General features: G+C 35.6%; 1 protein-coding gene across 2 annotated transcripts in view; it reads right to left on the bottom strand.

Annotated features, from left to right (window-relative positions):
* Nucleotides 1-26,559, bottom strand: part of LOC105475385 (G protein subunit alpha i1) — an 82,177-nt gene that overhangs the window by 10,456 nt on the left and 45,162 nt on the right. For both annotated transcript variants that reach the window (XM_011730583.2, XM_011730584.3), the window contains exons 2-5: nt 17,813-17,855; nt 17,566-17,707; nt 7,448-7,605; nt 2,999-3,127 (exon numbers count right to left, since the gene is read on the bottom strand). In XM_011730583.2, coding sequence (XP_011728885.1) covers nt 2,999-3,127; nt 7,448-7,605; nt 17,566-17,707; nt 17,813-17,855 — 472 coding nt within the window. The remainder of the gene's footprint in view (nt 1-2,998; nt 3,128-7,447; nt 7,606-17,565; nt 17,708-17,812; nt 17,856-26,559) is intronic.

The raw sequence follows: 26,559 nt of genomic DNA, 5'->3' as shown, positions 1-26,559 counted from the left end.
AAACTTTATCATAGGTATGTATGCCTACGAAGAAACACGGTGTATACAAGGTTCAGTACTATTAGCAGTTTCAAGCATACATGGGGGGTCTTGGAACATATCCCCTCAAATAAGGGGGGACTACTGTAAGCCATTAGCTGAACATAATTTAAGTTTGCTTTAGAACACAATCTTTAAAACAAAGTGAACAAAAACCAAAATCAGAATCTAAGGTATACTAGGTTAAAAAAAAATTCTAAGTCCCAATCTATTAGTGAACTTCCTTGTCATTAAAATCACTTCTTAGTTTTAAGATAAAATGATGATATTCTCCGGATCAGACATACCTGATTATTTGAAATCAGAGTACTCAGTTTGTTTATTTAATATTATGGAAATAGTAATAAGCAGACTAAAAGAAGTTAAACAATTTCAGTAAGAGATAATGACAGCAGTATAAAATGTCCACTGAAGGCTTTTTTTTAGAAAAGAATGAAAATGAAAAAAAAAAAAAAAAAACCCCTATGCAAAACCATAGCATGTATTAAAGCACAAAGCTAATGTTGCCAGATAAATTAATTATGACCTATATCTTTGTTTAAGAAAGCAGGTCAATGTTTGTTTCTTGGGGAGAAGTAGCCATGAAAATTGAAATAAAGCTTTAGTTTTCTGGAAAATTCAATTACATGAACCACCTGTAAATCAGTGACAAGTGATAGCAACAAATGTATTAAATATAAAATATTTATGGAAGCAATCAGAAGAATTGTTGCATATAATTTAACAGTGCTCACTACTTCTAACAGTGAGATTTCTTTATGAGATGAACCGATAACTATTTTTTCTCTCACTAGGAACCTTTATTCCAAGATGATTTTAGAAATTCTGCTTTATTATCATGACCATTTCAGAGCAATAAAGTTAGATGAAGCAAAGCCTAATCCATAATTCACAGTAAAGATTTATTTAGAATGATTATGTTGAATCATATAATTTTTAGTGAAAATAAAAAAGACAAAATAATTTCAATAACGATATGGGACACTCCGTTTGCAAACCAAATGCAGACAAATTACTTTTTGGCAAACAGAATAATATAAGTTTATTGTTCTTTTGCTTGTGTAATCTTTTAAAAAATTCTTTTTGGTATTGTGGGGATAGAGTTGGGTAAAAGTTAAGGAGATATATACACAGTCTTGTAAAGTTTGAATTTCTACAAAGACACCAAAAACCTCCACTAAACATAATCTTAAAAAAAAATCACAAACTGATAACAAATGATTTATCTAACCCTTCACTGTATTTAAAAGTTGAAATTTAGAAAAACATGAAATATTAAAATTTTCCTTAAAAAAACAGACCATAAACACCTTTTCTAATCCAATCTCCTGCAGTGACAACTGGAGTGTGCTCAATTTGGGTCAACATATCTATAAAGCTCTGCAGCTGTGCGATGATAGCTACTTGATGCCCATGACTACAGTGGCAATCTTAAAATCAATCTTAACCTTGCTGGGTTAAAAACAAACAAAAATATCCCTATCTGTTAAATTTAAAAGAACAACAACAATAAAATCCCTATAAGTCTACAACTCACTTAATTCTAGCATTTTTATTATTTTCATTTCCAGGAATATTTACTAGTGAATATGTGGTGTAGGACACGCATAGGTTTTAATACTGTGTGAATAATGTGACTCTATTATAGTCATATAAATTAGTCATTGACTTCAGAAGGGCCTCCCAAAGCTATTGAACAGCTTTGTGTTTGGTGTTCCTTCAGCTGAACACTCAACTGGCACTTGGGACATGTGACATTTTAAATGAATGTGAATTATAAGAAACTAGCAGATTTTAAAAAAAGAACTTCTGCTTCTTTATTTAGCTTCAATGTACTGAAATAAAAAATACTAAGAAGGAAAAAAGGAACATCTGTATTTTTTAATGAGTATTTTTTAACATCAAGTAACACTACAGTGGTCTTAGATGTCTATGACAATACAGAAGTTTTGTTTCAGTAGAATATCCTGTGATGTTATCTTATTAATGTATATATCTTTACATAGGCTACATACTTTCTCTTTTCATGATTTTACTATTACTTTAATAGAAATGATGAATAACAGTACAGACTTAAAGGCAATTTTGTTTGAGTGAACAATGAAATGAGTAAGTGGAGCATTTTAGAAGAAGTCATGGTAACAACTAGCAGATGACCTGGAAGGGAAACAGATGAAAGTAACTGACCAGGAAGGCTGTATAATAAAACAAGACTCTGCAAATGAAAACATCATATTCAGTTGTGTTTAAGTCCAACAGTTTTCCTCATACCTTGGAAACTGTTATTTACTGGAAAAAGAGAAAAGTAGTTTTGTAAATTTGAATATGATGTTTTACTAAACTTTCCTGAGCCTCGTTCATTATAAAATGAGGGAACTGGGAAAACATTCACTCCAAGACCCCTTGCATTTCTAAAGACTACAATTCAGTGCTCTTCTGCTCAGACCTCAGTAAGCGGATATTCAGTACACTTTAAATGTGTATTTCTTATCATGAAATAGTGCATAAGGACTACCTTCACAGGGACGGCAAGTTCCCTAGGAAGAAAACTGTTCATGAAAAAATTTTTAAAGCTGCTCTTAGTATTTCCATAAATAAGCATTTATACTATCAGTAAAACTTGCTCTCTTTTTACCTAAAAATAGATGGCAACACTTTCCGAAAACACAGTAGATTAGAGCAGAATTTTCTGTTTAGAAATAAAAGCCAAAAACTATTTTGTTTGAATCACTGTAAAAACTACAGGCAAAACAGAATTTGCCTGGATAGATTTTCTTAAATAAAAATATTCCACTTAGGAATGCTTTTTTTGACTTCACCCAAAAATTATTTTGTATAATCATCTGAAGAAAGTTTTTTTCCAATTGTAATTTCCGACTGTAAAAATGTTGTCAACTTTTATTATACCTTTTATTTCTAAAACCATGTGTTTTATATCTAAAATTAGAAAGCTACTCACTTAAAATGAAGATCTTTGAAAGTAAAATGGGTTTCAACAATTCCTGTAGTTTTCACTCTAGTTCTGAGAACATCTTGTTGAGTCGGGATGTAATTTGGCTGAGCTATTCTGTCCAAGTCATTCAAATAGCTGAAAAAATTAAACAAAACAACGTATTAAATATAGCCAATAAAGATCATCCAAAACAAAAATTAAAACACACTGCAATATAAGCGATAATCTGAAATCACTAAAAGTTTTTAAAATTCTGTGTAAAGATACAAACGAGTTTAAGTTTGTATCTTCTTATATAACTCCCATGGAAATAAAAATGTTTACACCTCTGCAACCACAAAGCTCTTTTAGTATGTTTTAAATATGTTCTTTATTTCTAAGGGACAGTTAGTAATTCAAAGGAAAAAGAACAACTTAAAAAAAACACAGAAAGCTAGTACACGGCATGAGTTTGTTTCTTAGAATTCTTTATCACACTTTTTGGATATAGCACTGTGTTTATGATCCAGACATCACTCTTTTTTATTGAAGATTTTTAAAGTCTTAATTTTGGAGCAAGTAGTGATGAAAGCTCTGCCCAAAGGCTGAATGAGATGTTTCTTTTCAACCACTCTTACGTTACATACAGGAAAGCAGCACATACTCCTCTACGCTGCACTTCACTGCTCTCTAAATCAATACATGTTTTAGTCACTCATGTAATGCTCTCTGCCACTGGTGCTACATATGTTGTGATATAAAAATGTAGTGGTATCATACCATGCAATGTAAAAGAGTAAGTTATTTTGTGTCAAATTATACGGTATAGTCAATAATTCACAGAAAGTATAGGTATGGAGAGATTAATGTGGATCTAGGTGATTAAAGAAGGATTCATGGATAGTGAGGGGTGTAAACAGAATAACGGGGATGGAAGAAAAGGAATGACACTGCCCCAGGAGAAGCTGTAAATTAGTATGGAGATGAGAACAGTTGCCTGTTCTTTCTTGGAGAGTAAAGCCACTAGTAAGCTATACAAAGCCTTAAACGAGGAGTTTGGAATGAGTCCTAAGGTCAGCTGAATGTAGAGAGCATCACCGCAGTGCTTTTATTACGAGAGCTACAAGGTGACTGATAACTTAGAAATAAAAAATGTTTTAGACAGTCAAGTGTATGTATGTGGTAATTATACTAGAACACATAGAGAGATGACAGCCTGAGTTACCTGTATTGTATTTACTGAAGTTAAGAGAATCTTATCACATTGGTGATAATACTCCAGTACTTTCTCTGTGCTTTTAATTCCAAATGTTCTACTTTACTGTAAGAAAATCCGACTTAACAAATCAAACAAGCCATGGCAAGATTTTACTGCCTCTTTAAAATAATGAGCTACTCTTATTTAAAATGTTCTTTGATTACTCACAGATTTCTTTGCTTAAAACTGTTATAGTTTGCCGGGCACGGTGGCTTGCGCCTGTAAACCCAGCACTTTGGGAGGCCGAGGTGGGCAGATCACGAGGTCAGGAGATCGAGACCATCCTGGTCAACATGGTGAAACCCCGTTTCTACTAAAAATGCAAAAATTAGCTGGGCGTGGTGGTGTGTGCCTGTAATCCCAGCTACTCGAGATGCTGAGGCAGGACAATCGCCTGAACCTGGGAGGCCAAGGTTGCAGTGAGCCAAGATCATGCCACTGCACTCCAGCCTGGCGACAGAGCCAGACTCCATCTCAAAAAACCAAAAAACAAAAACAAAAACAAAACAGAAACAAAACAAAACAAAAAACTGCTACAGTTCAAAAAAATCTCTAAAAATAGTATTTCAATAAGACAAAGAAGAAAAGCAGGCACTGGGAAAAATTCTGATTGTTCTAAATGATTACAAATTTAAAGTGTGAACTGGTGGGGAGTCAGCCCTAATGGGCAACTTGACTGCATCTTAGCATCCCCAGTCAAGAACTCATAGATCAAGATTCCCTCTAATAACTATGGAGAAAAATGTTTCTATGACTTTCTTCATTCCTAAAAAGCAGCCACATTAGTGCCATCTTAAGGTCACGACTATTAGAATAAAATAATGTAAAACTAAAGCAACATATTTTTCATTTTATAACTTTATTTTTTTTCTTTTAGATATGGTCTTGCTCTGTCACCCAGGCTGGAATGCAGCTGCGCAGTCATAGCTCACTACAGCCTCAACCTTCTGGGCTTGGGTGATTCTCCTGACTCAGTCTCTCAAGAAGCAAGGACTATAAGGGATGGGCCACCATGCCTGGCTAATTTTTTTGTTTTTACTTTTTGTAGAGACAAGGTCTCAGTATGTTGCTCAGGCTGGTCTGGAATTCCTAGGCTCAAGTGATCTTCTCACCTCAGCCTCCCCAAATGCTGGGATTACAAAGCATAAGCCACCAATGCCCAGACTATGTTTTTGTTAACTCATTTTCAAGTAGTGTGCACAGGAGAGAGTAGTGGACAAGAGACTGAGGGGGTCTGGAAGTTCCCACATATAGTGAGAAAGAGAACTTCAATCTGTCATTCCCAAGTAGCACCCCTTAATTACTGAAATAGCTCCTTTTGCTGGGCTCCACTCAAAGCAATCTTCTCATAATAGTGACTCCCACTTAAATCTCTGCAGATGCTGGTGGTGTCAAAGCAAATATGGTTTAAGAGTTGTGTTTTTCCTATAAGTATTTTTTCTAATTTGTCTTCTAGCCTTTGTGATGCCTGGTTTATGAATTCATTCATTATTAAACAAGATCATATTGAGTGCTGACTGTGTCAGGCTGTGGGAATACATTAGGTAAAAACACATTACTGAATTTACAATGTAATGGCAGAGACAGAAAATAATCAAATATTCACAACATAAACAGAAATAAAATAACCTCAAAATAAAAGGAAAGCTGAAGAAAAAGTAAATTAGGAGTACCTAAAACTGGAGAGCAAGGACCAACTCAGTGAGTCAAGGAATATTTCTTTGTATAGGATATGATACCAGTTGGAGAGATGGGCTACATATTCAATGTGTTTATGTTATATATACATGTATAAACCACGTAATAATACATAAGGTTAATACAAGTGTAAAATGTTAAAAATATAGATTAAGAAATACAGGGTTATAAAGATTGATGTGGGTGATACAATATTATTTCTTAAACACACTAAATCACACAACATATAGTACCTATGCTGATGCTGAACAAATAATATAATTCGCTCTTCAGAAGCCACACCTCATTTACTTATTCATTGTGGCAAAGTGTATGCATTCACCTAGACCTTTCAAAATCTGTCATCTATCTAATCCTTACTTGTGTCCCTAACAGCCAACAGCTGTGTCAAGAAAATGGAACAATTCTGGAAAGTAAAACAAATGCACAACATAGATTTTAAGAGCAATTAATGCCTAATACATATCATATAGGACTTTTTGAGTATGTGTGGTAAATTATAAATTTGTGTTTTTTTGTTGTTTTTGGTGGTGTTCTATGGAGATCACCAAACAGAAAGCTCCCTGATTAGGTTTTTATTTTTTAGAGACAGGGCCTCGCTCCATTCACAGGCTGGAGTGCAGTGGTATGTTCATGGCTCACTGCAAACTCAAACTCTTGAATTCAAGCAATCATCCTGTCTCAGCCCCACTGAGTAACTGGGACCACAGGTGTGCACCATCATGACTAGATAATTTTTGTATTTTTGTAGAGATGTGGGGGTGGGTCTCGCTAAGTTACCCAGACTGGTCTCAAACACCTGGGCTCAAGAGAGCTGCCCACCTTGGCCTCTCAAAGTGCTGGGATTACAAGCAATGAGCCACCTCACCCAGCTTCCCTGATTAGGTTTTATCACAACTTGTTTTGCAAACTTTCTGGCACCACCACCTGAAAATTTAGGGCAGATTTTTCTTCTAAAAAACTGAACTTAAGTATCTGGAAACTGTATCAAATACAACAGGGCACACACACAACTGACAATTTTCAAATACAGAGCTATTTTACTTACTGCAAAAACATCTTGGAGTCATTCTGCACTCTTTCAAAAAAATCCCTAAAGTACCTGTCATTGAACAAGTAACTCTTCTCAGGCACTGCTAGCATAATGAAAAGAACTCAAATCAGTTACACTCTCAAGATAGCTCCAAAGTAAACTTATACACCCCAATTCAGAGTGGATTCTGGAAACTTCCAATTACTTTCTTGAAAATATATTGGAAAAGGTACCATTTTGCATGTTTCAATTAGAGTTACATAGCATGAGTCTCTTGAGACACTATTGAACACACAGGAAATAACACTGCTATCTACACACACACAACACACATAAGACAGATAAAATTTTAAAATATTGTCATCTTGAATATCCTAAGTTGTACAAGAATGTGTCAGCCAATTCTGCAATAAAATTGACTTGGAAGTATATTTGACTTGCAAGTAATTATTCATGATAGTTTAGTTCTGAAGTTATGATTACTTACTATGCTGCAGAATCATTAAGCTGGTACTCTCGGGATCTGTTGAAACAGGCTTGTACACCACTATCTTTCCACAATCTCTTTATAACTCCAGCAAGTTCTGCAGTCATAAAGCCTTCTTCAGCAGCTCCAGCTAGCACAAAGAGTTGACGTGCATCATCCTGAACATTCAAAGGACATTTTTTTTAATAGGGATATGTTTGAGATAAAAAGTACAAAGGAGACAATTATAGAGTTAAAAAAAATGGCAATAGTGAATTTCCTCTGTTTTTATTAATGTGTCATTACTTTTCTTTCTCTAAGGCACCACTTAAAAACTGGGTTGACCAAAAGACAATAATCATACATCATACGTCTATGTTTTGTGGTGTCAGTAGTATCTGTCAAGGCACTAGGAAGCTGGAAGAATAACTAAGGTTCCAGCTCATAAAGGGGACATTAACCAATTATGCACTCACAGTTTGTGTATTGAAGATGGTCATTTTTGAGAAAACAGAAGAAGAACCTATGTCTTCTTCCTCTCTCCTCAAAATGTTTTCTAAACTAAGAAACACAACTTTTAAAAATTAGAGATAGAATTGAACTAAGTGTTAGCTTTCTGATATACCTTATAGTTGCAAAACAAGTTCAGAGCAGGGAGAAATCAATGTGGAGTGGGCAAGACCAGAAGACTAGTTTCATACAATGGTCTGAGATTTTCAGGAGATTTTAAGTATGGCCACATTAAAATCAATGGGGCAGAAGTTGGGAGCAGGTGTTTTGCTAATCCAGGCATAGAAAACAAAATAAGCACAGCTTTGGAGTAGAAATACTCATGATATATATAGAAGACAGTATGTAAAAATTTCTAAATGAAAAGATACTTTATATAAAGTTAATTAAACTTTGCTTAAAATTTGAGGCTACTCATATTTGGTTATTCCGATCCACAAGTAATCAACCACTCTAAATCAGTGTGGGGTCCAAGAGAAATATAACGTGCACCACTAATACAATCTAAATTTTCTAATAGCTACATTTGTAAAAGCTTTTTTTAAAGCTATGTGAAATGATTTTTAACAGTATTACTTAACCTATGTATAAAAATATCAATTCATTTATATGTAATAAATATACAATTATATTTATTATGAAATTTATTATGTATATTTTTTCACACATATTACAAAATCTGGTGTGTATTTTATGCAAACAGCCCATTTCAATTCAGAGTAGATACATTTTAAGGATTCTGTAGCCACATGCGGATAGTAGATACCACACTGGATAACATAACTCCAGTTTTCAAGTAATAACACAATTTTTAAAAAACACAACAATAAACAAACAAAAAACCCAGATGTGAAGTTTCTTTCTTAACCAAGATTCTCCTTAACTTTAAATATGTAGCTTTAAGTTAACTGGGTGGACAATTCCTAATTTCTCTCAAGGGGCATTCTTCCAAAGTATCGTAGCAGATGCTTACAAAGTGATGGCACACATTATTATAAGGGGTATAGAAGAGAAGCAGCATTTGGTGACACAGGCTAGCAGAGTGTACTAGCTGACAATATAAATTCATGCTGTTGCCAATTTGTGAAACATTTTCTTTTCAGCTGGAACCCATCATGAAAAATAATTAAGTCTCTCAGCATGAGAACATATTATTCAAGCATATGCTTCCCTTTTTAGCAAATCACAAGAGAAATGCATGCAAGCAAGCGACACGTGCATAATATCCTTAATAAACCTCACATAACATGGTTTCAAGTCATTCTTAGCACCATTAGCCTAATTCCAGTAAACAATTATTCAATTATCCGATTACCTATACATGAGAAATTTCTGAATCTGACCATTTTTATTTATTAAATTACATCAAACATAACCTATTTTAGTAAAGTACTTTCCGTATAAGTAGGTTTTTAAATGAGCTTTCATTATGACGTCTTCATTCAATTTCAATAGCGTTTTTTGACAAAAAAGGACTAATGCCCTCCAGTATGGGTTACAAGATCACATTCTTCTCAAACTTTCCAGGGACAGGCCTGAAGAAAAGCCTTAAGAAACTTTGGAAGCTGTATTTATAAACTGCATTCTCTCTGTAGCATTAAAAAAAATGTTCCTTTTTCATAATTCCACATAAAAGTAAGATGATGTAATATTTTTCGGTGTCTGGCTTATTTCACTAAGCATAATGTCCTTCAGGTCTCAAAAAAAATCCACAGAAACAAAAATAGGTCAAGGTCAAATATACAAAGGTAGAGGACAAACCAGTAGTTATGGCTGTGGGGTGGGGGAGGAGAGGAGGGAGGAGAAAGAGAAAATAGACATATTCAAAGAATACAAAGTAGCAGATACGCAGGATGACCAAGTCTAGAGAAGTGGACACTGAAGTACAATATGAGGACTGTAGCTAATGAAAATGTACCGTATTCGAGATTTTTGTTAAATAGGTTTTAACTGCTCTTGTAGCCAAAAAATTTAACTATGTGAGATAATGGATATGTAAACTTGCTTCACTAGAGTAACCATTTTACAATCTATATGTATCTCATAACATCAAGTTGTAAAGCTCAGATAATTTTTTCAAGCCTCTTTTCTTTAAAAAAAACCTTTTCTTTAAAAAAAACTTACTGGGATTATTCACTTCCACATCATTACCAGGACATTCAGGTGTGTCTGTAGATGAGCTTTCAGGTAATAAATCTGAGCAGAAGAACACTGCTGAAATTATTCTACCTAATCTTCTGTATAAAACGAACCCAAGGCACAAAGAGCTTAAGCAACTTACTTAAAGTTCCATGGCTAGTCACCCAATCATACAAAGTAGGGAGTCAACAGTTCATAAGTGGCTGTATCTAAAACAGGATAAATTTTAAAAACACAGAATGATGACAATGATTTTATCTTGCCATGGAATGAGGTCTTTGCAAAATTTATGAGAAGGAAATTACTTAACATTTATAAATATAAATGTGAGGGTACCAAAACAGTGTGATGCGGAGTAGAAAAAGAATAGAGATTACTTAAGAGAAGACTGGAGTTTGGTAAGGAGGGTTACAGGTTAATAAAGCAGTTTACAGGAAGTCTTTGTGGTGGTGAAGAGAAAGAAACATTATTTGACAGGCAATTATTTGACAGAAAAATTCCTCTGATGTAGCAAAGCTAAAATATTTTCAAATTACTAAAAGCAAATAAAAATAAGATGATTTAGAGAAGGTAAATTCCAGTTCATAAAACCGTGTGCTCTGAGAACTCAGAAAGGAGCTATGAAGCACTATTTTGTCAAGAGACAAATAATAAGTCCTCATTCCAAGCAGTGATCAGGGAATATCTAGCATGCTGTACTTATTCAGTGATTACATGTTTTATTTAAAGCTATCACCCACTTTATGAAAATTCATAAGAGTCTGCCTAGGATAGGAGGAGAAGACTTTGAGGGAGCATGATGGCTGTAGTCTGACATAATTACAAGGTAACAAAGAACAGAGTTCATGTTTAGGCACAGAGCAGAAAAAGGAGCATTCTTAGAGCAAAAGATATCAGAGTTCATCTCAATTACAGGATTTTTTTTTTTTAATAAAGCCACCTGAAAAACAAAAAAGGGAAGGGGAATGAGAGACTGAGGTTTTAAAGCAAAGTGGTATGACTATTCATTGTAATACAGCAGGTAGAATTTATGCATAAGATTAAGAGTTTACATTTAAAAAGATCAGCAAACCCTTCTAAAACAGAAGCTAAATAATATGGTAATGGAGTGTTATTGAGAGTTTCTAGCACGAAGGAGTGTTGAATTTTACTGAAGGCCTTTCCTTCATCTATTGAGATAATCATGTGGTTTTTGTCTTTGGTTCTGTTAATGTGATGGATTACACTGATGTGCGTATGTTGAACCAGCCTTGCATCCCAGGGATGAAACTGACTTGATCAGATGTTAAAGAGTTGCTTTAAGGAATACATACATGTAAAATACATTTTTTTCTAAAAGCACAAATATAATCAAAGTAAAACTGACTTGAGGAAATGAAATGGGAAGTCATTTTTCTTTTTTCCCCATAAATTTATCTCTGACATATAGTTAAAATTAACTTAAAAGGAGGAAAAAGCCTAAAATAAAGTTAATTTTAACTATATGTCAGAGATAAATTTTTAACTAAATTGCAGTGAATTTAGCATGAATTAGGAGTTTCATTAAGTCAACAAGGGAAATTATCAACAAATATATAAATATACATATTTACAAATCTTATACATGTGTATTTTTTCAAATTGGTAAAATGGAGAAATACTGACATTTAAGCGTTCTTTGTACTGACAAGAGAACTTGTCAAGAGATACAGAAATGTGAGATAAGTGAAATGAGAAGAGAAATATACTATATTAGAAGTACACATTCATTTCAAATGGTAGCTAGTAACATTTTGCCACATATATATCAACATTTTTCAGAATCAAAACAAAAACCGTAAGTTTCTTCATCTTAGTTCTCAAACATAAACCAGAATACTACTAAAAATGATACAAACATTCATGAGGAAAAAACAAGTAAAAGTAATAAGGAGCATTTTGAAAAAGACTAGGAGCACAGGGATGTTTTTATCAGATATTGAAAGCCTACAATATGTAGAAACAGTCTACTATGAAGGCAGATCCATAGGGGGAAAAAATCCCAAATCTGAACTTATTATACGATAAATGTGGCAAGATAAATCAGTCAGAAAAGATATGATTAATCCAGTCACACTGGTGATAATTAGATAGCCACCTGAAGAGAAATAAAATAATGTACATCCTTCATGCATACTCCATGCTTCAGACAGATTAAAAAATAAACACAGAAACAAATGGTAAAATTCACTCCCTTGAAACTCCTCTTGCTTTTAAAAGAGCATCAATATTTGCTAAATCTTTTGTTGGGAGAGGATGTTCTACATTTAAACACAATGGAAGAAATAACAGGTGAAGATTTAAACACTTTTTAAAATATAGTATTACCATAACATTAATGGCAGTTAAGTAAAATGTGACTTACTAAACATTTGTATTAGTGGACAAAGGGTTAATACATATGTACATATAAACAAGCAAATAGATCATCAAAACACGAAGATTCCAAGTGGTAAATGAATAAAGTGTCACAAACCACATAGAAAAATAAAAATATAATCAATTGACACGGAAAACTGGTCAGCTACATTAAAAACGGAAAATTCAAAGTAAGCTGATACATGATTTACTAACAACAAATTAGCAAAGATTTTTTAAATACAAGACTCCTAAATTTTGGCTGTCCAGAGTGCTAAGAAAACGCATTCCAAAAACTGCTGCAAGGAAAGCAAACTGATAGAACCTTTCTAAAAAGCAATCTAGCAAATCTGGCAGACAGACATAGACTAACTAATGAAAGTAAATAACAAAGTTATTGGAACAGAAAAATGGCCATTATGCAGAAACATACATGAGGCTTGGGGGGAAAAACTTATGTAAGTCAATTCAAGGTGAGGATTCCTACTGCTCATAGCCTGAAGTATTCTAAATAAGTGCTTCTCAAGCTGTCTGTGATGAAGAACCAGTGTTGTGTTTTATTTCATTTGCATTTGTTTCCAATCTATTCCAGAATAATAATAGAAAAAATTAAATGACATACAAAATATAAATTAATGTTTTAAAAACTCTCAGAGTGAACATATAAATTACTCTGTCAATTGCTATAAACCCAATGCTTACGTTTAATTTCTATATCCACTTTGTGCACACTCTTGCGGACAGGCACTGGCCCATGAATCACATTGTGAACAGCACTCCTGTAAGTGCCCAGTGCCTGAACAGGCGAATAGGCCCCTCTGTAAAGCTTCTAAAATTTTACTTCATTAGAAACATAATCACCTAAATTATCAATATATTATCACTCACAGATGGACCATCCTCATTCTGCGAAAGTTCTGAAATGATATTAGGCATAAAATGTGATTGCTCCATGCCAGCCTTGAAAACAATTTTGTTTCTTCTCATTTTCTTCTCATTTTAAATAATCAGTGTATAATCTGTTTTGGAAATCTGGTAACTGCCAAATACGAAGCAAACCACAGAAAATTACTCACCACTTATTAAGATTTTACATCTTCTTACTCAATTCTTACCAAATCAACCTATATACTAAGATGTAATCCCAACGAAGTCAACAAGCTGTTTTGGTTTGTTGTGTTTCAACAGGGTTGTGGGGGAATTAAGTTGGCTCTCAAGTTCATCTGGGAGAGAAATTATGATGGCATTGTTATCTGGCAAAAGAACAATGGAATGAAATGGGGTGCACTTACTCTACCTACCAGGTGCCATGAAACGACAGAAATTAAAATGGCGTGACTCTCACAAGAGTAACAGTAATGTAATAACAATTACTTAAAAAAAAGAAAAATGGCTGGGCATGGTGGCTCACGCCTGTAATCCCAGCACTTTGGGAGGCTGAGGCAGGTGGATCACCTGAGGTCAGGAGATCAAGACCAGCCTGGCTAACATGATGAAACCCCATCTCTACTAAAAATACAAAAAAATCAGCTGGGTGTGGTGGTGGATGCCTGTAATCCCAGCTACTCGAGAGGCTGAGGCAAGAGAATCACTGAACCAGGAAGGCGCAGGTTGCAGTGAGCCGAGATCGTGCCACTGCACTCAAGCCTGGCAAGAAGAGGGAAATTCTGTTTCAAAAAACAAACAGAAAAAAAGCAAAAGACAACAATAGCAGTAACAGACATTTATTGAGCATGTATTATGACGAAGGCATGTGGGGAGTGCTTAATATTCATAATGTCATTATTCCTCACAACCCTACAACACAGATGTTATCATTATTTCCCTTGTATTATAAGGAAACAAGCTTAGGGAGGTTGAATAGCTTAATACGTGACAGATGTGGGGAAAAGGAATACATCAATAGAAAGAAAAATGGAGTCCAGAAACACACTCAATTTAATGCTAAGGGTAGCAATTTCAAGTCGCTGAGGAATAGACAGAATAGACTTGATTATTTAATATTTAATAAATGACTGTTAGGCAAAAGATATGATAAAATACACTTAGATCCTAACTAGCAACAAACACAACATTTAAAGCTGTGTGAAGCGATGAGATAAATATAAAAAATAAAACTACATTCTAAAAAATAAGAGAATTTAAAAAATTATAAGGTGAAGAATGCCATTCTAATAAGAAACAAAACACAGAAGTGAGAATCGACTGTAAAAATCTTAACAGTTTTGTAATGTACTATTTCAAAAACTAAAAGAAATATGCTAGGCAAAAGTGTTTGCAATATGCAAGGAAGGGTTAATATCCTTAATACTTAAACAGAATCAATGTGAAACGATAAGTAATTGAACAGAAATGAGTAAAAACTAAGGATTTTACAGAAGAAATACAAACGAAAAAATGTTTTAAAATAATCCTCAAATTCATTAAAAATCAGAAAAAAACTAGAAAAAGACAATAATTCACATTTATCAGATGTTAAAAATTGAAACGCTGATAACATCTAAGTTGGTGAGACTACGGTAAAACAGACACTGATGAATGGTTACTAAAACAGATTATTTATGTTGCTTTTCTTCAGAAAGCAAACCTGTGGTACCTATCAAAATTCAGTATCTGGTTATCCTTCAACTCAGGGTTAATACTTCCAGAAACAGAAATACATTCAGACTTCTTTTGAATATATTGTTTGTGGCTGGGTGCGGTGACTCACGCCTGTAATCCCAGTACTTGGGGAGGCCGAGGTGGGCGGACAACTTGAGGCCAGGAGCTCAAGACCAGCCTGGCCAACACAGTGAAACCCTACCTTTATGAAAATACAAAAATTAGCCAGGTGTGGTGGCACACATCCATGGTCCCAGCTACTTGGGAGGCCAAGGCATGAGAACTGCTTGAACTCGGGAAGTGGAGGTTGCAGTGAGCTGAGATTGTACCACCGTACTCCAGCCTGGGCTACACAGCGAGACTCTGTCTCAAAAAAAAAATAAAATAAATAATAATAATAATAATAAATATAATAATAACAATGTACTGTTTCTTATTCCTAGAACGTTTTTTCTATTTTTGTCTAGAAAACTCTTATTCATGTTTTAACACTCAGCTTCAATGCCCCTTCCTCGTGTCCAGGCCACGTTTAATTCATCTTTGTATTCCTCAGCACAACTGCAAAAGTCCAGTAGTTTTGAAAGCTTATGTAAAGACAGGCACCACAAAACATGGAGTAGATCAATGAGAAGCAATGGGAGGACATGAGGCATTTGTGTGAATGAGTTAATGATGATGGAGAAAGCAAACAGAAGTAACAGTCCGAAGGCAGGAAGAAGACAGTTACTGAAGTATGGCTAGAGAGTCTAAAAAGAGTGGGTCAAACCAACAACAGTGAAACAAAGATGAGCAAAGCAGACCCACATAAGATTCCAAAGCATGAGAAAACTGGTTAAAAAAAAAAATAGCGCTTGAGAGTAGTTATTTCCAGTCTTGAAACTAAGCCCAAGTTATGTTTAAAAAAAGAAACAGAAAACGACAACATTCCTTGAGAGAAAAACTTGAAAATAAAAAGAACTCATGAAAAGCTGTTTGTATTGACCCTTCATGATCTCCTAAAATGGAGGCTACAATGCTTTTTTCTTTCATAAGCACATACAAGATCCAAATGCAGAATGTCGTATATGTGAATTTGGTAACAGGTTTAAATTAAAAGTTTATAATTGGAATTGGTGTAAGGTATTAATTCTTTTTTCTTAATCGAAGCATCGTTCTCTACTGTAGGGTCTTTTAAACAAAGATTAAAACGGCTTAGTTTAATTAGTATTTCCAAGTAGATTTCAACATTATTTTCAATAATAATGTTCTTTTAAAATGTCTTTTCTGAAATAAGATTTGATCTTCTCCAGAATATTTATTGCTTGGAATCACTCTAATTTATGAATTTATCATTTATTCATTCAACAAATGCTTTTGAGTCAAAAAGTTTGCTGAATAAATGATAAATGTATAAATTATTTAAAATGATATTGAAATCTTGAAATTTTTATGATACTAACCTTTTTAAAAAAGTTTGAAAAACAGTAAATTAATACGGCTCAGTAACTTGTAAGAGAATTTTTAAAGTAACATTTTAAAAACTAGATTTTACAGAGTTTTCCAGTGTGCATTCCCTAATGTTGCTTTCATTTTTCTTCCCTATTAAGCATGAATTGAGCCTACATGTTTAAAAAATAAAATCTAGCCGATACTAAGACAGAAAGAAAAACGTACAGTCTCTACACACAAAATCTTCATAGTATTAGTAGGGAGACAGCATGTATACTGAACACACAGAAATATAAAGGAACCATAAAAATAAATATTAGTAAAAACAATACAATAATATACAGAAGATGAGAGAAGAAAAGAAAAAAAAAAAAAAAAGGTGCTTTATGGATTGGATCTGGGCTGCTTCCAATCCAACTGAAACAAGTTACTGGGGCAAATGAGGAGGCATAGGCATAGTGCCTTGGTTACCACAAGCTGTATGGCAATCTCTGTACCATGTAATTTCCTGGGTGCTAGTTTCTTTCTTGGCAAAATAAAGAATTGGAACTAGCTCATCTCCAAAAATCTCTTTTAGCTCTCAAATTTTGATACATGGTTTTTAATAGCCGATATTTTCCTATTCCAAAGATAAGCAAACTTTTATACTGTTTTCACTATTTGAGATTAGATTGCTTTTCAGTCTAGGCAAGAATACAAATAACTATATCACTTCATTATTCCAAATTACAGAAACAGATTCTGAAGAGGGCCAGGGTAAGCAGTTTACTCAGTACTAAACATCATTATGGTATTACAGGGGTACCCAATACAGCATGCTATACAGAAAGCACCGTGATGATTATTCAGTTGTCCAAATCATCTAATGGAAAAGGAAAGCAAAAAGGAGAGATTACACAATCCTATATATTTTTATTTCACTCACTTCTAACGCTCCTGACTCTTTTCACTCACTTCTAATCTTTTGATTCCTTTTATAAAATGGTCCTGATAGTTGACAAGCCTGTGTAATAACACGGTATGGTATTAGCACACAAGTTATTCTTTTTACTCATCAGGTCGGCTCCAACAAATTTATAACTTACCGCCCGGGCTGAGTCACCAAAGTCTATCTTCAACCTCCCCATGGCCCTAATGATAGCAATAATCGACTGGATGGTGTTACTGTAGACGACTGCTTTGTACTGTTTACACTCCTCTTCTGAATAACCAGCTTCATGGATAATTCTTATGAGACAAAAGGGGGAAAAAAACCAAAACATTTACTTCCTTTGGTAGAAGGGTACACTTACTTAAACATAAACAGCAAATTTAATGTTTAAATCTACTTACTTCATCTGCTTCACAATTGTACTTTTACCAGATTCACCAGCACCTAAAAAAAACCATAAATAAAAGGTTTCTAACTTCATCATAATCACTTTATAATCACTTTATGTTGGGAGTTGAGTAAGTATATTCAACTCCCAACACACACACACCCAGTCTTCTCTCTGTGTGTCTACCTCTTAGAGCTGAATTTTGTTTTATACTAAAATGAGATACAAGGCAGCAAATATGTAGGATTAATAAGTATAAAGATCTAACATACAACATGAGAACTGTAGTTGTAGAGTAATAATACTGTATGGTCTCAAGATTTTGCTAAATGAGTAGATGACAGCTGTTCTAGCCACAGGTGACAAACAGGTAACTACATGAAATGATGTGTATGTTCATCTGTCTCAACATAGTAACCATTTTGATACATATATTTTGTAACATCAGGTTGTATGCATTTGATACACAAAATAAAATTTATTTTAAAACAAATAAATAAAATGAGCTTCATCGGTTTCCAAACACACAGAAAAGTTCTGGGAAATAAGTCTGCTCTACCTGTTATTTCATAAAGTCAATAAACTCAAATGAAAAAAACATGCTTCTACTGTTGTTTGTGTGTATTCTGTAAAGCATTAAAAAATTCAGTCTTTTCTAAGTTAAATAAAACCTGTATAAATTAGTTTTATTTAAGACTCTGTTCCCCACTGGAAGATGTTTTAACTGCTTGACCAATTATCTTAATTTTAACCCGTGGCTTTTGTGAAATAGGCAGCAGTGGCACCAAGAAGCCACATGAAAAACTATTCTAAAGTATCAGATGTTCAAACAGCTATGTCTCATGCAGTATGTGTTCAATCACCATTATTAAAAACGTAATACAGAACCAAGATGATCTGCTAGCCCTGAGGATTCAATGTTGTGCTGGACAAAAATAAAATAAAATAAAAAGCGTCTTTTCATCTTCAGTGTCATGCAAGTCGTAAGGCCAGAAGCCATTCTCAAAACTCTCCTTCACTCTCTATATATGCAGGGCCTCCTCAAGATTTGAGTTCCTAGGGCTATGCTATCCTAACATGAAAATACTACTAAGGAAATGACAGTTTACAAAATCAGGCCCTTCTTAAATACCCTTTCCACTTTACAACAGCTGCTATCTTTATACCAAATTAGATCAATTATTTGTCAGGCTCCCCTCCCTTGATTGCTGGGTATTGAGAACATCCGAGCCAAGGACACAAGACATGGAAGATATGACAAGTCTATCATTTGGTTTCACACACTCTTTGGCCAATACTACAATATCCTGGAGGAATTTATGACTGTTTGAGAGACAGGGCCCAGGATTTTCACTACATTTTCATTCCATTTTAGGCTCCATATTCCCATTTTCCCTGGGCCATTCCTACAGTTTTATGTTCAGCATCACTGAACAACTTACAGTTCCAGGAACACCCACTGCTGCTCATGCCACACATCTTCAAACACTGTTTCCCCTGCCAAAATGCAATTTGCTCTGGTCTTGCCACCCTGGTGATTCTTTATTAACCATCGAACTTATCTCCTTTGTCAACCTCTCCTTACCCATTCTGCATGTGATTCCTGCTGCCTCTCACTTTGCACATGTTTGTATTTGAATTTTCAGAAGCTAGCTTGTGCTATACACAAAATCAACCAACCAGAAATGTACTTGAATTTATTTAAGCTATTTATGACTGATACAACTGATGGTCAACTTCTGGGCCTCATCTCTCCCTTTTACCTCTTTTCTTCTCCAGATACACACACACACACACACACACACACACACACACACAAGCACACACACCCAACTCATCAGAGACATCTGAAAAGAGGTTATAAACAGCCTATTTGAATATCTGAGGATAAAACTCCCTAAATTTTACTTGCTGTTTGATATTTAAGAAATTTTCCCAAAATACCCTCACACTGAATAGAAAAGCAGGCACTGAATAAACAATAAAAGCATTCTTCATTTACAGACAGGCTTTGAATCTTTCAGGGCATCTGCCAATAAAAACAAGTCCAAGATAAACAACCCATTATTTATTAATCAACAACAGTGTGCTTGGCTCTATGAAAAGCACAATGGCAGGCATTCTGGCTCACACATTTCTCTAATCCTGGGGGTCCACACAAGTAATACAACCTAGGCAGTTTCCAGTGGGGCTGTCTTTAAGAAACCAGTCTGGGTTTCTAGAGTACTGTGAGTGAGTCAGCGGCTGCCATGCTGTGATGATGGGACACTCTAGATTCCAGGATTCATACACAGGGGTGGCGATTCCACAGATATAGCCACCTTTGATGAATAGCCACCTATGGTCTATTTTGTTAGTGAAACAACTCAAAAGCCCAGAGAAAGGTTCAAGTGACATAAGCTCGTTGAGTTTCGAGATCCACGAAAGGAAGAAAATCAGAAATCGTAAAGAATAAGTTTGTTTCCAGTTGAACTGGTCTTGCCACCCTGGTGATTCATTTGAGTTTATGTATGTACAAATGAGAATGTTTAAACCTTAAGAAAAAAACAAATTTTCCTGCTATTAGACATTATCTCTACATTCTAATTCACTTTTTATCTCTTCAAATAAATGGGAACATGGAACCCTTAGCTTACTTTGCATTGCACATCCAGTCAATGGCTTGTGGTTCAAAAAATCCTGAAATCTGTTTGACATTAAAGAGTGGGGGGGCGGGCGTGGTGGCTCATGCCTGTAATCCCAGCACTTTGGGAGGCTGAGGTGTGCAGATGACAAGGACAGGAGTTCGAGACCAGCCTGGCCAATATGGTAAAACCCCGTCTCTACTAAAAATACAAAAATTAACTGGGCATGGTAGCAGGTGCCTATAGTCCCAGCTACTCCAGAGGCTGAGGCAGAAGAGTTGCATGAACCCAGGAAGGGGAGCTTGCAGTGAGTTGAGATCATGCCACTGTACTCCAGACTGGGCAACAGTGCGAGACTACATCTCAAAAAAAAAAAGAATGGGGATGGGAGTCTTATTAACTGGATTTGTACTTTCTTTACTAGTCACAAAATACTCTTTGTGGAATAGATATCTACAGGCAGAAATTTTGCAAAAATGTTTCAAAGCTTAGTAATTTACATAATTAGTTTTCAACTCTCACTTCCATACAGAGTCTCCTAACAGGAAAAGTACAAATGTCACGTGGTTAGGGTTTCAACATTCTGAACACTGGTATTTTCTCCATATAGTATAGACAAGAGAGTAAACAGTTGTTCTCTACAAATCTCAGGCAGCACAGTCACTTCTGGGAGGCTGGGGGTGTAACGCTGCACATCGTTGCCTGATGTGCATGCCAAGTCAATGTGCTGAGACCCTGGGCTGCAGTAGAGAAAGAGGTTTAATCGTAGTAGGGCCACCGAACAGACAGAGGAAACCACAAATCCATCTGCCTGAGGAGTTTGGGGCTAGAGTTTTTAAGGGTTTGGGAGTCAACTGAAGTGTACAGATTGAGTGGTCAATGAAAGCAGGGTAAAGTCATAGGACAGGGAGATGAAGAAACTATTCTTAGGCTGATTCAGTTCTTCTGTGAGGGTCTTTAAACTGGGTGGCCTTTAAACTGGGTGGCCTCAGCTGTTAAATTGGAATTCAGGATCCACTTAAATAATTCTTAAACAAAAGCCTCATGATTCTAATACCAGAGATCCAATTTAAGGCCAGAAATACAATCTATAGGAACAATGGAGATGCAAATGGTCAGTATCCTGTTAAGTGACTTTCAGTTACAAGGAAGTGGGTCCAAGCACAGACTGATTAATGCTTAATTATAACTATATTTCTGTCCAGAATTAGTGTTAGCCCTATGAACATGGCTTCAGCAAGAAGTAATATTGTAAGGAAAAAAATGGGGTTGGGGGGTAAATTTTTTCCAGTAGTACTCAGCCAAGATGCTGTTACTTTTCACTGAAATCCAGGGTGGGATGAAAAGTGCTCCCATCTACCAAGAGCAGCTTCAGAAGAAAAGAGAAATATGTAACATGTGTCAGTCAAGAAAGATCAAAGTGTGTAACCATTTGCAGTCACAAAACCTGGCTGGTCAAGGTGACTAAGTGGCCCACACAGGAACTATCAATAAGGTAATCACTGTGGAGTGAATGAGAGTTTAGAGGGGAGAATGTGACTCCCAGAGGGCTGAGAATGTACGTGCTATGGTTATTGTAGGCCAGTGGCTATAAAGTCAAAGTTGTGACATTACAGCAGGTAGCTAGTCAGGCATGAGCAGGACAGGAGAGGGCTCCACCCGTCCAGGAATGTCAGGCGACCATCAGATGATGGACAGGATGTTGTCAAATGTTTTTCTAAAACAGTAATTGGTCACAGCCAGTAAAAGGGAAAGGCAGTCTCCATATAGACAGAAAGAAACCTGCAAGTGGCCATCAGCAGCTTCCCAATAAGATCCGGAGAAATGGGTGAGTGAGCTCAAGCATGCACATTAAGAGGCAAAATGGTGGAGTTTAACTGGTATGTGACCTTCCTCTAGGAATGCTAGACTGGTAAGGGAAGAAAGCCTCAAGTAAGCATGGGCACAATTCCCGTAAACACACTGCCAGGCTCCTCTCCCAAGCGCTAGAAGGCCACTGCGCATGTGAACAGCACACCCCAAGGGAAGAATCAGGGGAGTCGGGACCCAAGACCCCGGAAGTATGCCAATGGATAAAATCCCAAGTCAAAAGGTCAAACTGCACACTAACCATTCGAGCCACCAGCCTGGCCCTCTTCCAGGTACACATTCCTTCCTTTTGTTCCTGCCCTAAAGCTTTTTAATAAATTTTCACTCCTCTAAAACTTGTCTCGGCCTCTCCTACCTTGTGCCCCTCGGATGAATTCTTTCTTCTGAGGAGGCAAGAATTGAGGTTGCTGCAGATGCACTGGATTCGCTACTGGTAACAGGCACACAGAGAAGTCCTCCCCCTCCGCCCACTGGTCTCCTTTAAGGAGGAAGCGGCTAACGAAAAACTGCATCTCTGAGAGCAAATATGGAGTCCAGCAAATAAGACTGCACTGAGGGCAAAGGAGCACCACCATAGTAACAGCGGGGAGAGAACTCACGGGCACTTTGGGGTCTCAAACATACTGCAGCCTACCGGTAGGATCCAGGAAAGGGAAATGCATCAAGTCAAGATGGTGGAGGAAGGGAGAAAAAATAAAAACAAATCAAGATATAAGGTAACTCTTTGCTAGATTCTAATTCCTTTAAGAGAGTTATATAATTTATCGCTATCAATATGATAGCCAAACAGTGTCTGCCTCTGATTTGGTTGGGGGTAGCATAGGAAATTTTAGTTTTATCTGCTGATAAAGTTTAAAACAAAACAAAAAAACACTTCTGACCTCAGAAAACAAGTATTTTTATTTTTCTTTCAAAGAAAAAATCCTTTGGTCTACTTTCTGCTTAGGGTCACATTTATATCATTTATTTCCTGGCTTCAAGGATGGAGGGTGTTCAACATCACAGGCTGTTCAGCTACAACATAGGGATTTAGCCAAGTTATCTTACACTGAAGTCCTCATACCACTACACTCCTTTTAAGAAATCCTAATTTTTATGTTGAATTTACTGATTTAAAATGTTAACATCGAATAAAACTAAACTATAATTTAGTTGAAAATGAAATAAAACTAAATTACAAATGCATTTAAAATCCCTTCTCTTTATTATAATGCTACTGTAAGATTAACAAGATCAAGGTCCTTATGTTTAAGATAGAAGCAGATAAAGTAGGGGTGCAAGGGCAAATACAAATCAAAAATAAAACGTTCAATCCTCCCTGTTGAAAGGAAAAACATTTCCCTCCCTTTTTCTTAGAGCATTTACTTCAGAAAAATTATAATTGGAAATACTTTTCTCTCTCTTTGAAATGTATATAATATATTCTTTTGAAAACTAAATAGGCCTTTTGCCAGCTTTATGATTCAGGAATGTGTTTCTCAAGGACCTGGGAGCCATCTCTTTGAAATGCAAATATCAAGGGAGATAGCATCCCTACCTCCCAGTTTCTGTGGCAGGGTAGGAACTTGACTTCATGGGCACCTTGCTCCAAGATGCAAAATTACCTTCTGTCCTAAAGATAGAAGTTTCTTTTTCTCCTATGAATAAGGCCAATTAGCTAACATGATGGTCATCCCAATGACCATAGTAAAGGTACGGTAAGTTATGTGTGACAAAGGTGCTTTGAAGTCCTCTTACTTGAGGACTTACTGTTTATCATGTGAACATGCATGTAATGGGTTGAATAGGCTGCAATGTATAAAAGGGTGAGGGTCTTTTGTCTTTCCAATCTCTTAGCAGATGTACATCACAATATGGTTTATAACACATATTTAATAATGAAAATATTTTCTATCTCTGCTATTTTTGTAAAGAGGATTTCTGGGTTGGGAGAAGGTTTTGTTTTTAATTATCATTCTCCAACAGAGGTAATTATCTAAAATATTTTCCATTTAGTTCTAAGAAGCTCTGAACTTATATTTAAATAAATATTTACACATATATGGGAGACATCTGACATTCTGGGATATAAGAAAAATTTAATAATGACTGTAAACATGAAAATCCAAAATCTAGAGCTTCAAAATGACCCACTTTCCCCAATCTTTACTCCATATAAAACTATCCCCTGAGCCATTCACTTCTGAGATAGGTATCATACTATAATGAGCAACAATGTATGCACACAAAGGAAATGAAATCAGTATACTGATATGTTCACTGCAGTATTATTCACAATAGCCAACTTATGCAATCAATCTAAATTATCTGTCAATGGATGAATGGATAAAGAAAATGTTGTGTATATATACACAATGAAATATTATTCAGCCTTAAAAAGGAAATCCTGTCATTTGTGATAGTATGGACAAACCTGGACAAATACCACATAATCTAACTTATACAGTACATGTAGAATCTAAAAATGTCAGACTCATAGAAACAGCACAGAACTGTGATTACCAGGAGGATTAGCTGGGGGAACTGAAGGGGAGGAAGGGAGATGTGGGTTAAAGGGTACAAAGTTTTAGTTAGGATGAATAAGTTGTAGAGATCCACTGCACATCACGGTGACAACAGTTAATAACATATTGTATACCTGAAAACTACTAACAGAGTAGATCTTAAATATTTTCACCACAAAAAATGGTATGTATGCAAGATGATGGATATGTTAATTAGTCTGACTTAATTATTTATGTACCCATATAGTAAAATATTACCTTGTATACTGTAAATATACATAATTTTTACATATCAAAGGAGTGAATCCCGCTGACACTTTGATTTTGAATATTTAGCTGCAGAACCATGAAAGAATACATTTATGTGGTTTTAAAAAAATGAATGAATGCACACACAAAGCTATCCTAGAAAGGAAGGACAAAAGAAAGAATTGTGTGCAGCACTGAAAGCTCTTTTCTGAGATTCCCGTCAAATAGACCACTCGGCTAACTGAACTGACAGACAAAATGTTTCTAAAATTTGAATCTACACACCCACTCGATGAGGAAGGGTGGAGGACCGGAGGCCATAGGCATATTTTTAGGTGTCTATAAGTTTTCTGTGAAAATTTTTAATACAGTGTTCTTATTTGTATAGTGATAATATAAACTCTAAGTCACTCTAATCACACCATATGTCTGAAGGGGGTCATACAGTTACAAGGTCTATATTTGAGTTTGTGTTTATAAGTCCCTAAGATACTTAAGCGAATGTCAAATGTTGTGCTGGAGGGACCTTTCCATCCACCACTCTATCTGGTTTGACTGTCAATCACCCAATTGGTCAAAGAAGAAGTGTCATGTGTTTCCAACTGGCCAATGAGAGTGGTGTCATTGGGAATAAAATTCCTCACGCTTCTAGGTCTTATACCAACCAGCAAACAAAATATTTTACAAATTAATATAAGATATATACATGTAATATATATATACATAAAACTTACAATCACTTAAGATGCAGTGATTTTTTCCCCCCTATAAAGGAAAGAGCCAGTCTCTTTCCTTTTATATGAAAGTTATCAAGAAAGATCACAGCACTGAAAAGATGATGCGAAATCTGGCCCACAAAAGCCATTTTCAATGATCACATAATGGAGGATGCCATTAAAGGATGGGGCCAAAACCTAGAGTAGCAGCACTGAATGAAGACCAGGAAATGAGAAGCCTGACAGTACTGTTTGAACCTTTACATGAAGCCACAGTCAGGAGAACATATAATTTATCTTCCAAGTAGGGACTTTCGAGAGTTAAAGCAGACACAAGGTCAACCAGACTGACCTGGGCCAAGTAGGAAATATATCACTCTAGTTGTAACTGCAGACAAATCCACCTTGATTTCCCAGCTATGAGAGCCAGGTATGAGGTTGCTTTCTGTCACATCGACCCAAAGAGTCTTGATTACCCCTGTGCCAAGTAGTAATACTTTAATTATCTTGAGCTAATGAGGGAGAAACAAAGGAGGTTAACGATGCATCTGTACCAAGTGAAGGCCAAATAAATACTGCATGCTGCACAAAAGAAAGTTACAGAATTTTAGGTAGAAAAAGATGTGGGAAAATTTGATATTATACAGCCCATTGCAGAAGAGGTATGCCAAATCAAAACAATCAAATTGCACGTGCAATTTATTGTAGCTAACATACCATTACTTCTCATACTAATTTCACATTTACACTTTATACATATATACACACACACATATACACACACTTTATAAGAATGTT

The sequence above is a fragment of the Macaca nemestrina genome, chromosome 4, assembly GCF_043159975.1.
Source record: "Macaca nemestrina isolate mMacNem1 chromosome 4, mMacNem.hap1, whole genome shotgun sequence".
Taxonomy (NCBI): domain Eukaryota; kingdom Metazoa; phylum Chordata; class Mammalia; order Primates; family Cercopithecidae; genus Macaca; species Macaca nemestrina.
This window is presented reverse-complemented; position numbering and strand designations above follow the sequence as displayed.